This window comes from Amphimedon queenslandica, unplaced genomic scaffold (genome assembly GCF_000090795.2).
Source record: "Amphimedon queenslandica unplaced genomic scaffold, v1.1 AMPQUscaffold_13522, whole genome shotgun sequence".
NCBI lineage: Eukaryota > Metazoa > Porifera > Demospongiae > Haplosclerida > Niphatidae > Amphimedon > Amphimedon queenslandica.
The window spans coordinates 405719-418029 of NW_003546242.1; the positions used below are offsets into that span (position 1 = coordinate 405719).

Here is a 12311-nt window from a genome sequence, read left to right on the forward strand (position 1 = left end):
GCAAATTTAGCTCTTCCTTTTATGGCTTTGGCAAATTTAGCTCTTCCTTTTATGGCTTTATGAATCTGTTTTATTATTCATGATTTAAAGTTGCTGCATCATTCAAGTAATGGCACTTTATTTCTACTTCTTGCTGACCTTACTTGCTATTGCTAGTGCTTTTAGTACAAAGCCAAACTTTGTGTTTGTATTGGTTGATGACTGGGGCTATGCTGATGTCAGCTTCCGAAATCCAGCAATTCACTCTCCTAATTTTGAGAAATTAGCAAAGGAAGGTCTTATATTGGATCGACATTATGTGTTTAAATATTGTTCACCATCACGTGCTTCTTTTCTAACTGGTCGTTGGCCTCATCATGCTCATCAATGGAATCCACCAGAGGATGCACTAGTTGGTGCTAACCTAAAAATGACAATGATACCTGCCAAACTAAAGTTAGCTAGATACAAGACACATATGATTGGAAAATGGCATGAAGGTTTGTACAAAGAGGCTTACCTACCAATCAACAGAGGCTTTGATACCATGTCAGGCTTTCTTGGTGGTGGAGAAAATCATATGAACCAACAGGTTGGGTGTGCAACCGATTTTTGGAAAAACGATGGTCCCGATTCAAGAAATGGATCTTATGATGCTTATACCTATAGAGATGATTTGACTGACATTATAACAAATCACAACCCATCAGACCCTTTCTTTCTATACTTGCCACTACACAATGTACATACTCCTCTTCAAGCTCCTGATGAATGGCTGAATATATATCCAGCCAATTCTACATGTCAAAATCGTCGTATTTATCAGGCAATGGTTAGCGTAGCTGACAATGTCACAGGCCATTTAGTGAAATTGCTTCAAGACAATGGTATGTGGGACAATACATTGCTTGTCATCTCAGCTGACAATGGTGGTGCCCCTTGTGGGGGCAGTAATTATCCACTAAAGGGATCAAAAGGAACATTTTATGAAGGTGGTGTTCGATCATTAGCTTTTGTTAATGGTGGACTATTACCAACTAATAGAAAAGGGAAATCTACACAAGGGTTTATTCATATTGCTGACTGGTACACTACTTTTTGTCAGTTAGCTGGTATTGATCATGATGATTCTGGCTCTGGGAAGTTTCCAGTTGATGGTATGAATGTTTGGCCAATTATAAATGGAGAAAATGAGAAAACACTTCATGAGCAGATACCACTTGGATATGACTTCGACTATGGAAACTTGCGTCCTAATCAAGGAGCACTTATTGTTGGTAACAATAAGCTAATAGTAGGGCCTCAAGATACGAAGTCATGTGATAGCATAATGTACAGTCCCTTAGACTACCCATGTACTGATGGCCCTAAAGGAGATGATTGTGACCCATACTGCCTTTACGACATTGTACAAGATCCAAATGAAAGACATAATCTTGCTAAAGAACAACCAGATGTGCTCAAAGATTTACTCGCACGTTATAATAAATATAGTGAGGAGCCAAGAGACCTACAAGATCAAGGGTATCATTCTATTGAAGCACTCCCCACCGACTCAGACGCTTGTCGTTACATGAGGGAAAATGGAGGTTATTGGCGTCCGTGGAAATAAATGCTGCTGCTACAAAACTGAATTGTTGTAGTCTTGTCATAGGAAAGGGTGTGACAATACTAGTGTTGTTGCTACTTTAAAAAGTGCTATTAGTGCTATCTGGCTATTTGCTATAACATGTATTATTTTAAAAAAAGTTTATTATCTATATATTATTATCGAAAGAACAAACAATACAGACAAAAACAATTACAATGTTAAAGGTTGTTCTAATACTGCTTTCTGAGCACAACTTGATATTTTTTTCAGAAATTTTGTGATTTCTCTTTTAGCAATAGTACGGACAACAGACGGTGGAGCCCACCCACCAGGATTAACTATAATAAAATGAAATTAATTGTGAAATCTAAAATCACAAATTTTATGTTGGTAATGTTAGCATGTTTCAAAATGCATTTTCAAATTAGTACACACATTCAATATGTAATACATTGTTGTAAGTTCAAATCAATAACACCATTCCAAGGCAGAAGTACACATCAATGTACATGTACATGTACATGTATGTGTCACTTACCATTAGCGGCATAAATAATTTTACAAGAAACATCATCTCGAGTAATGGAAGATTCCTGGCCAGGTTCGACTTGCCTGTTGATAATAGTCTGACATACTAAGCCAACATTAAGTGTAGCACGTATCATTTTAGAAGTTATCTAATACAACATTGGAACAGACTATAAAATACTACAAGTACAAGCTAGAACAAGAACTGCACGTACATACATGTACGTACATGCATTTGATGCCAAATTTACATGTATGTAAATCTCAAAAATCCACAAAAAAGTTAACTTACTGGAACAGAAGGATGCTCCATTGAAAAATTACAAACCATCCATGTGTGTCCCACCATATTTTCAGGTCGAGGAGCATTTGTTAGCATGCAGATATGAGAGCAAAAAACAGTTTCACGCTGCGTTGACGGCCAAACACGCTTGTGTAACTGGTGAAATACAACTGAATCGTCAGCTAATTTATCTAAAACTTTAAAACTCTCAACAGTTCCTAAAAAGTAATTGCTTATAAAAACAATACCTGTATACATTACAAGACCTACCTTCCCAGTCCAATCGAGTATCTTTGTCAAAAAAGTACTTGCACATCTCAAAAGCAGACAAACCCTATTCACATTATGCACAGCATTTAAATCAATGCAATTCAATTATACTTTAACAATATGCTGTGCTTTGAGTGGATCAACAACCACACCATCTTCTTCAAGCTCTCTTCTGTATACCTATACATGCAAGATACAAGATACAAGATTAAGAAATAAGGCAAACCTTCATATCTCCATCTTCATGTGCAAGTTGCCAGTTACCATCACCTGATTCAACAGGTTCAAACACGTACTTTGAATATTTACCAACATGCTCATTAACCTATAATTACATGAAAAACTAAGTCACTATATGTATGCTACAGGATAATTACTGTGTTGTTTATTTATTTTGAACTTGTGACTTTTCGACATCACACAAACTTGAAAATTTATAAAGCAAAATACAATGTACATGTACATGCATATATAGCATCGAATACCACAGAGCCCACTTAAAAAAGTAGCAATCTAAATTACATGTATGTATACTAGTAATAATATTTACTAATGGAGTTAGCTTGTGCTCTGGACCAGTATATGGCTTGTGTACTATATCCTCTAGTACAGCTTCAATCTGTGGTTGTGCTTCATTATTCTACCATACAATAATCATCAGCCTACATTGTATTTATTACTTTATTGTCTGATTGAGAGACAGCCTTTGATGGACTACTATTCTGTGATGGTTGAATCTAAATATCAAATATAAACAATAATTATAATAAGTATGCTAAATTTATTATCACTTCAAGTTCATCCTCTTGATAAGCCATTTCTAATGCGTCATAAAATTCATCCTCATTCAATGCACTATGTGGACCTTCCTAAATAATAAAATATGACATACATTTACATGTACACAATGTACATGTATATACTTATGATTTTACTACACAATTCTTTTATTGACCCATCAGTGATACATGTAGTTGTAAATATCAAAATACATTAATGTGCAGTTGTGCACAAGTGCATTGCTAATTACACTACACTTGTTCACCACTGCACATCACACAACATTTCAAATTTAACACTAGCATATAGCATATACTGTCACTGTAGGAAATTCCAAAGGAAATAACATAAACTAAATTTAATGTGCATATGCATGTGCATAGACTTGTACGTTCAGGCATGTACCTCAAAATCTGGACCTGCATATTCATAGGCACGTATTCGTGGGCCATTTAAAGCTGAGTGAGCTGCTCTATCAGCTTTTCTTCTCCTTTCTTGTTCCTTAAAAAATTATTAATAATAAAAGAAAATATTTGAAAGCTAACTTTCTCAAATTTCTTTTGCCAGTATTCTTCCCTCTTGTTCATAATGTCAATGCAATACTTCAAAGATGACAGGATACCAGCAGTTGTAGCTTTGAAAGTAATCGCTTCACCTCTAAAGTCAAAACCACCTGAAGTAGCACCTGAACCACCATGTGATCGAAGTAGAGGTGATCGATTGTGAGGCATCTGACGAAATGAAAAAGGATCACTTCCAGTTCTTCTGTGACCTTTTGGAGTCAAACGGTGGCCAACCACAGGTGAAGAGCTGCTCCCAGCATCATGTAATTTAGATGAGCGACTTGATTCACTAGATCTGGTAAGGGGAGAGGGAGAATAGCGTCCATTATGATGCTCTCCTCCTTCCTCTGGCAATTCATCAATAGAATCTGTTGATTTCACAACTTCATTGACTCCATCATCTAGATCAGACAAATAATATTATACATGTAAATTATACATACATATACCTTAATTGTACATGTAAATGTACATGAAATGTGTCATTCTTGTGCTATTATATTTTCATGGATTGGCTATTTTCAAACTTAACAATTATACATGCATGTACTGTATACGTATCTGAGCTAAGTGAGCTAACATGTGCTCATTGTGCTTTGTATTAAATCAAAAAATAGTTTTATGACAGTTTGAGAACATTAGCCATTAAAAATTACAGTGCATAAAGCACTTCACATAATCAAATACAAACAATATACACTAGAATACCTGGTACATGCATGTACATGTGTATGACTAAAATTACCATTTATTTCATTACATGAACAATATATTTTTAGTGCAGCAATATTTACTACATGTTTAGCATAGTATAACTTTACTACTGTCATACCAATGATACCATAGAGCCGTGACAGTTATTCAGATGACCAATTAACTGACTGATCATAAGTTAGTTTGATAACTGTATGGTTACCAGTGTTGTTGATAACCAGCTATTTGTTAATAAACAAATTGAGTCAGTTATGAAAAAATCTTGACACAATGTGCAGTTATATATTACAATTCATGTTAGAATTCAAGTTGCATTTTTAAACATGACTACTACATGCAAAAGAAGTTTCTTTTTGTATAAAAACAGACTATTTTCCTCATAACAGAAGTAATGCAAATGCGAAAATAGACTAAAGAAATTTGGTTTTAAAACAACCCATGTAGTAATCCCTTACAATTATCAGTTGTAATAATCATGCAGGTTCAAAGCTTTAACATACCATTACTAATAGTACTTTCAATCCCAGCATCAAAGTATGCCTGAAGGACATCAATCTGCTTACAGAGAATATCCCGATAGGTCTCCATTTCAGCTAATTTTACTTGTAAATCATGTCCTGTCTAAACATGCAAATTAACTTAATATGTCTTAGTTATCAGTTTAAGATACAATGTACCTTAAAAGATGATGTAGAGGCTTGAGAAAGGCCAGAAAGTGAAATAATAGAAGCTTGCCTTGCGATGGAAGGTTTGGGACCATTTTCTATAAGATAAGCCTATAGCAACAAAAATCAAGACAGGAAGAAACAAAAATGTGGACTATACTGTACATGTACATGAAATATAAATGAAACTAGAGTACCATCTCAACAAGTATCTCAGTTCATATGCCATGGCACAAGCATTAAGGCATTGTACAGTATTGTATGTAGAATTACACAGACAAATACTACAAATACTGGTACTTTTTTCAATTGTGTGACATGTACTCTTTTTTTTTCATTCATGCATATGCCATGTAAGGGCCTATTATTATGCAAGATGTACATACATGCATAGTAAAGAAAGTAACATGAGTCTTAAAATAGAAACAAAACATTACCATTCTGGTGCACAGTGTGTACCTTGTTTGCTTCTATTACTTCAACCCAGGATGCCTTTTCTGTTGGATCTCCAGCTCGAAAGAAATATGTACAATCATGTGCCCTGATATCAAACCTTAATTCATCAAATTCATGAATCTACAAAACATGCAATATCATATAAAATAAAGTACGGAATTTAGAAATGAATTGCAAATTATAGTGCCATTCCACCCATACTTACATAAACAGACACTTTATGAAGACTGATTGACCCCCTACAGCCATACTGAAGGTCAATTTCAGATTTATAGTATGAAAGAATGCCATCACGAACAACAACATAACGATCCTGCCAGCCTGATATGTAATTAGTCCACTTAGATAATGTGGCCATTTTATATGGAGGGTGATTAATGTGAAAATTGTCTTCCTCTTCTTCATCACTGGTTGAACTTCCTTCTTCAACACCTTCAGTTAATCTTTCTTCACCAACTTTTAAGTCTTCTGTCCGACTTTCTTTTTCCTCATCCTCAACCTCATAAACGTCTCCTCCAGTCACTTTAAAAGCAATGCCTCCAATGAAGTTCTTTACAAGTCTCGCCATTCTAGCTGGGAGGAGCGAATGACCATATAATTAATTTATGGGATTAACTTCTGGCCATAGACTAGGGCGTGGCAATGAAGGGAGGGGCCGGGGCCTCGACACGTACCATACCGTGCTTTGCAGGTTGCTTGACCTTGCAAACTCGTAATCACGTGACTTTGCCCATACTAATAATACATGTCACGTGAGCAGGAAGTACGAAAATTGGGTCAAACAACCTGCAAAGCACGGTATTTATAGTACAGCGCTTTGCACAAAACTTGCACCAGTCTGATCACGTGACTTCATAAAAATATTAAGTAAGCCTATGGCTAATCATCACGTGACTAAAACTGGTAGTGGCAAGTTTAGTGCAAAGGGCTGTACCGTTGGCGTCGCGACTGAAGGGAATGCCGGAATGGTGTGAACTGAAATAGCATGAGTTGTACATGAATGGTGTGGTGGTCACATTCTGGGACATCTTCTGATATTTTTCTGTTGTGAGAGTCGGTCCTTCCTTAGACATGAAGTCGTCAAGGTTTACTACCATGTCTCCTTCCGAACTCAAAGCTAAATCAGGGAAGTATTTTGGAGTTCATGGACGGTTTTGTTCGTCGCACCCTTGGGAAGTCATTGTAACTACCGTAACTTTGACTGTTTGTGTCCTGTCTATGAGTATTTTAAGTGGAGGAAAACTTGGTGTTGTGTGTGGTATGAACAAACCGTGTCAAAAGAAATCCCCTGAAGAAGAGGTGTGGCTATGTTTGTTATTGCATCATTTTTATTGTTATTTTTTTGTAGAAAGCGGACTCATTTTTGATGATTATTGTCAACAGTTTGGCTGTGCTTTATCTCTATAATCAATTTAGTAATCTTCGTAAAGTTGGATCAAAATACTTATTGGGTATGTGTATTTACTGTATTTAATTTTGCGTATGGCATTGCATTTATGTTCAGACACCAGTCATATTGAAGTTATTGTTAATAGTATGTACTAATTTTTTGTGTTTTGGTGTAATGTGAATGTTGGTAAAACCAAAACTTACCATTTTGACCTTTATGTACGTTTAGAAAATAAATCAGTAAAAATAAAGACAATTTGTTTAGAAAGTGATGGCTTTTAAAATTTGATCTATATTGTACATGTATGATAATACATTATATCATAGTTGTTCATTGTATTATTTTATCATACCTATTTTATTTGTTAATAGGCATTGCTGCTATATTCACCATATTTGCTAGCTTTGTGTTTGGTAGTGGCATTGTATATTTTGTTGATTCTTCAGCAGCTGGATTGAGGTAAATTAGTTCATAGCTACATGTCTATAAACTATGTTCTTAATTTTTTTAGTGAAGCTCTTCCATTCTTCTTATTGTTAATTGATTTATCTAAAGCTACTGCATTAGCTGAATTTGCTTCAGTTTCTTCCAACAGAGTAATTTTAATAGTAAAAGTGCAATGTACCATGTAATTGTATTTCTATATTAGGATGAAGTAAGAAACAACATAGCCAATGGAATGGCTGTTCTGGGTCCTAGTTTTTCACTTGATACTTTAGTTGAAGTTTTAATTATTAGCATTGGAACAATTTCAGGTATAGTATAGCCTTGATGACTATTATGCTTTTGGTAAAATCATGTTTATATGGTTATTTGTACATGTAGGTGTTCGTCAGTTGGAGACAGTTTGTTACTTTGGCTGCATGTCACTCATAGCCAATTATCTTGTTTTCATGACCTTTTTCCCTGCTGCATTGGCTCTCATTTTGGAAGTCAGTTAAATTAACTTTCTACATGTTGAGTTATTATCATTTGCATGTACATATACATGTAGGTGTGCCCACATAACCCTGCTAATAAGACGTGGCATATTGATAAATTAGCTAGAGCCATGCAGGAAGGGGAAAACAGAAAGAAACCAAACCCTGTTGTTCAGCGTGTCAAAATCATTATGGCACTAGGACTGGTAGTTGTCCACATTCACAGTCGATTTCTGTCACAAGTAACTGGTATGTCATTTTATTTGTCAACGGCACCTGCTCTTGTGGAATCGGAAGGAAGTTACCAGGAGACAGAGCGTGTTCCATTGCATGATTATTTATGGTGGAAAGCATTTCATCTTTCAGCTGATCAATTAGTTACTGTAGGGTTAGGTATTGTTTTGCTTCTCAAGTATACCTTTTACGATAAAACGAACACAATATCTTCATCCCAATTTGGCTCAAAACAAATGACTTCTTCAACTGTTGGTATTCCTTCTGTTGATGGAGATATAACAACAGCATATTTTCGTAAGAGAAGTATCACTATAAACTGTAATTCGAAGGAAAGTCATGGTGGCATGTGTGATGACTCTGGTATTGAAGAATGTGCAGATAAAGGAAATGATAGCTGTTCTGTTAGCAGTGCTGTATCTGTGTCAGTTCAAACTGAAGAAAGTCATAGCAATTTTTTTATTAGCAATTCACCTGAAGCAGAAGACTCTAATAATGCAGAAATATCTTCTGAAAACAACATACCTGTTCATAACACTCCTAGGTCTCTTGCTGAGTGTTTAGAAATATTCAAATCAAAGGTTCATTTGCCACATGTACATGTATAGTAATTATTTGAGTATTGTAATGTAGGGTGGTCCTTCCCAACTTACTGATGATGAAGTGATGTCTCTTGTTGTCTCAAAACATATTCCTGCCTATAAATTAGAAGCAGTAATGGGAGATATGGAAAGGAGTGTATTGATTCGCAGAAAATTAGTATCATCTTGTCTACCTGATAAAGAGTCACTGGAAAAGTACCTACATGTACATGTATATAATGATGTTAAATTATGGTATTATGTTTTTATAGTTTACCTTATTCTGGATATGATTATAAACATGTAGTTGGAGCCTGCTGTGAAAATGTAATAGGTTATCTGCCAATGCCAGTTGGTGTAGCTGGGCCACTGCTTCTTGACAATGAAGAGTATTATGTGCCGATGTCTACAACTGAAGGTTGCCTTATTGCCAGCACAAATAGAGGCTGCAGAGCTTTGATGATGGTGAGTTACATGTACAATGTACATGTACATGTGAATGTATCGAATGCTTTTACAATTACTCTTGATATGTGCAGGGTTCGGGTGTTCACAGCAATGTATTGGATGGTGGTATGACAAGAGCACCTGTGGTTAGGATGCCTACTGCTTCCAGAGCAATGTGAGTTTGCTTCTCCATATTGTTAAAGTTAATTGTTGCATACTACATGTACATGTAGTGCTCTTAAGTACTGGCTCGATACGTCTGATAAATTTCAAGATCTCTGCTCCGTCTTTAATATGACTAGTCGTTATGCAAAGTTGCAATCTGTACATACTGCTGTAGCTGGGAGGTTAGTGTATATTAGATTTAGAGCAACTACTGGAGATGCAATGGGTATGAACATGCTGTCAAAAGTGAGTGATTTGATTGTTTAGTTTAATTGTATCCTCTCCTTACCTTTTTCAGGGAGTGGAGAAAGCTTTAGAGTACCTCCATGAACAATTTTCGGATATGGATATATTGAGTCTGAGTGGAAATTATTGTACAGATAAGAAACCTTCTGCAGTGAATTGGATAGAAGGCAGAGGAAAATCTGTTGTATGTGATGCAACAATACCAGCAGATGTTGTTGAGAAAGTAAAGTTATGACTATAATTGACATTAATTGTGACATAACATGTGCTCTCTGTATAGGTTTTGAAAACATCTGTCGATTCTCTAATTGACCTTAATGTCAGTAAAAACTTAGTTGGATCAGCTATGGCAGGATCAATTGGTGGATTTAATGCTCATGCAGCTAATATAGTATCTGCTGTCTTTATTGCTACTGGTCAAGTAAGGAGACATGTATAACCAATTAGCTTATAGTGCCCTGTATCCAATAGGATGTTGCACAGGTGGTGGGTAGTTCAAACTGCATCACACTAATAGAAAAGACCGGTCCTTCCAACAGTGATCTCTACATCAGCTGCACTATGCCTTCTCTTGAAGTTGGTACAGTTGGTGGTGGCACTTTCTTGCCACCTCAGTCGTCATGTCTTAAAGTAAGATTTTCATTTTAACACTTCTGTATCAGTGTTATTTTTTTTACAGATGTTGGGATTAAATGGCTCGTCAGTTGAAGGTAAACCTGGAGATAATTCATCTCTTTTGGCACGAGTGGTTTGTGGTACTGTCTTGGCAGGGGAACTGTCTTTAATATCTGCTCTAGCTGCTGGTCACTTAGTTAGGAGTCACTTAACTATGAATAGGTACTGTTTTATTAATAATTTATCCCTTTAAAAAAATCTATTTTAGGTCAAAAGTTAATCTGTTGCCTCATGATAACCAGAGAAATTGAAATGTCATCATTGCTGTTACATGTATTATCTATAATGTACTTTGTAGCGGGTATTTTTCTTATTTTTATTTATTTCAAATTTCATTAAAATTAATTATGTTGTTTTAAATTTAAATAATACAAAAACTACATGTACATGTAGGACGAACAACAGTACTGATGGTCTTGCAAGACAGCTAGACCTTTCCCACCTACATGTACAATCATCATGAGTAGACAGTAAATAAGGACTTTGCTGCACTATGAGATTACCGGTATCTACTCTTGCCTGTAGGTATAACACTTTTCCTTCTGATACTACTCGGTCCCAGATAATAATTACAACAATCTATTACTACTATAACACAATTTTTAACAAAAACCAAAACGCTATTTTCATACAAACTGATGAAACAAAAATTATGTTGTATCCTTCACATCATTGACAGGACAAACAAGTGCAGGGGTTTCCCGTAACGGTTCATTTAATAGAAACTTTAGTAGTAGTGTAACACACTTATTATTAAGATCAGTTTTTTCCTTGTTCCAAATTTTATATGTAGGTCCGCACCACATATAATTAAAAACTTCCTGTTGTGACGTTTCTGTCATGTTCAATGTGTTTAACTGGTAGCATGCAAAGGTGTACTGTAATCCGTCAGTCAAGATTGCTTGTGTTGCTAAAGGATAGTCCAGCCTCCTATCAAGAGGATACCCATTCTGAACAGTCTGAGCAGAAGACTGTGCAAACAATTGTAACAGGGCATGAGATATAGTTTGCTCTAAAGTGTGTTTCTTATAATCGTTGTCAACAATGAGGGTATGAGCCATTGGATAGAGACTCAAGCTCTTATTGCCACCGAATACATTGATATCGTCAAAACTCTGTTCAAATAACTGAATATGAGAAGGATTAAGATATTTCACTGGGTCTACCAATGTAGTGGTAGACGGTGTAGGCCACAAATCCAACGCTGATGAAGTATATAAAATTGAAGGTTTGGTAAAGGTCACAAAATTTAGACCATTCCTACGCCAATAACTAGTGACCTTTGTAATTGGGCTCCAATAAGAGTGTTGAATGTGTTGAAAATTGCCCAGTGACCACAAACACGACAGACATGCTTGATACAATCCAAAGTTAAGATTATTATTATTAGAGTACAATGGTGTTGTATCTGGCGAAATTTTCATATAATCAATAAGACGCTCCTTGAACTCAGTGACAATAAAATCATTTGGTAAGGAGATCGAATTGATTTCTTTAGGCAACCCGTTCACCAATTTAGTGCCTGTTAGCCATTGAGCGTGAAGGAGAGAATCTTTCTTAACACTACATGGATGAACAACGTAGCATTTTCTCCACACATTCCCAGGACCCAATAAATGAGGGATGGTTTTATGAACCACATGAACATAGCCATAACATCTAGAGAACGTTTTAAGAGTGCTCGAACGATTAGCAAGGAAACAAGATGCTCTAAGATGATGAGCCATTGTCAGTTCAGTTTCATCAATTCACACGTGCTTCTATCCTCCTGTGAGTCCTCACTCCTCAGTCCTGTCCACTGTAGGTGTGGTAATGGGTGTGTCA

The 12311-nt window shown here is 35.9% G+C and overlaps 4 protein-coding genes across 4 annotated transcripts; 2 read left to right on the forward strand and 2 right to left on the reverse strand.

The window, feature by feature from the left end:
- Window positions 1-38: 38 nt before the first annotated feature.
- Window positions 39-1746, forward strand: LOC100635593 (arylsulfatase B-like). Its single transcript, XM_003382338.2, has one exon. It carries the CDS (start codon window positions 110-112, stop codon window positions 1589-1591), a length of 1482 nt encoding a protein of 493 aa, XP_003382386.1. The 5' UTR covers window positions 39-109; the 3' UTR covers window positions 1592-1746.
- On the reverse strand, window positions 1714-6432 carry LOC100635719 (collagen type IV alpha-3-binding protein-like). The gene is made up of 15 exons (XM_011405237.2): window positions 6035-6432; window positions 5833-5949; window positions 5386-5484; window positions 5209-5329; window positions 3977-4395; window positions 3837-3932; window positions 3443-3520; window positions 3332-3388; window positions 3202-3291; window positions 2878-2976; window positions 2763-2831; window positions 2652-2715; window positions 2391-2599; window positions 2109-2247; window positions 1714-1908 (listed from the first exon to the last, which is right to left on the reverse strand). The coding sequence occupies exons 1-15, from the start codon at window positions 6395-6397 to the stop codon at window positions 1781-1783; spliced, it is 2148 nt and encodes a 715-aa protein (XP_011403539.2). The 5' UTR covers window positions 6398-6432; the 3' UTR covers window positions 1714-1780.
- Window positions 6433-6744: 312 nt separating this feature from the next.
- LOC100635846 (3-hydroxy-3-methylglutaryl-coenzyme A reductase) lies at window positions 6745-10853 on the forward strand. Its single transcript, XM_019999568.1, has 16 exons — window positions 6745-7128; window positions 7178-7280; window positions 7591-7678; window positions 7731-7815; window positions 7869-7974; window positions 8045-8151; window positions 8214-8954; window positions 9007-9170; window positions 9227-9419; window positions 9494-9576; window positions 9635-9812; window positions 9865-10035; window positions 10093-10233; window positions 10284-10442; window positions 10492-10649; window positions 10696-10853. Exons 1-16 carry the CDS (start codon window positions 6901-6903, stop codon window positions 10736-10738), a joined length of 2748 nt encoding a protein of 915 aa, XP_019855127.1. The 5' UTR covers window positions 6745-6900; the 3' UTR covers window positions 10739-10853.
- A 168-nt stretch (window positions 10854-11021) lies between these two features.
- Window positions 11022-12287, reverse strand: LOC105312880 (28S ribosomal protein S30, mitochondrial-like). The gene has a single exon (XM_011406058.2). The coding sequence runs from the start codon at window positions 12212-12214 to the stop codon at window positions 11138-11140; it is 1077 nt and encodes a 358-aa protein (XP_011404360.1). The 5' UTR covers window positions 12215-12287; the 3' UTR covers window positions 11022-11137.
- Between the last annotated feature and the right edge of the window lie 24 nt (window positions 12288-12311).

Excerpts from the sequence above, each read along its gene's own strand:
- LOC100635846 (XM_019999568.1), top strand. The coding sequence starts at position 6,901 with ATGAAGTCGTCAAGGTTTACTACCATGTCTCCTTCCGAACTCAAAGCT. Across the intron at positions 8,152-8,213 it reads CATTGGCTCTCATTTTGGAA|GTGTGCCCACATAACCCTGC; the intron begins GTCAGTTAAATT and ends ATATACATGTAG. Across the intron at positions 9,420-9,493 it reads GCTGCAGAGCTTTGATGATG|GGTTCGGGTGTTCACAGCAA; the intron begins GTGAGTTACATG and ends TGATATGTGCAG.
- LOC100635593 (XM_003382338.2), top strand. The coding sequence starts at position 110 with ATGGCACTTTATTTCTACTTCTTGCTGACCTTACTTGCTATTGCTAGT.
- LOC105312880 (XM_011406058.2), bottom strand. The coding sequence starts at position 12,214 with ATGGCTCATCATCTTAGAGCATCTTGTTTCCTTGCTAATCGTTCGAGC.
- LOC100635719 (XM_011405237.2), bottom strand. The coding sequence starts at position 6,397 with ATGGCGAGACTTGTAAAGAACTTCATTGGAGGCATTGCTTTTAAAGTG. Across the intron at positions 2,977-3,201 it reads AGCACAAGCTAACTCCATTA|GTTAATGAGCATGTTGGTAA; the intron begins GTAAATATTATT and ends ATGTAATTATAG. Across the intron at positions 2,248-2,390 it reads TGGAGCATCCTTCTGTTCCA|ATAACTTCTAAAATGATACG; the intron begins GTAAGTTAACTT and ends ATGTTGTATTAG.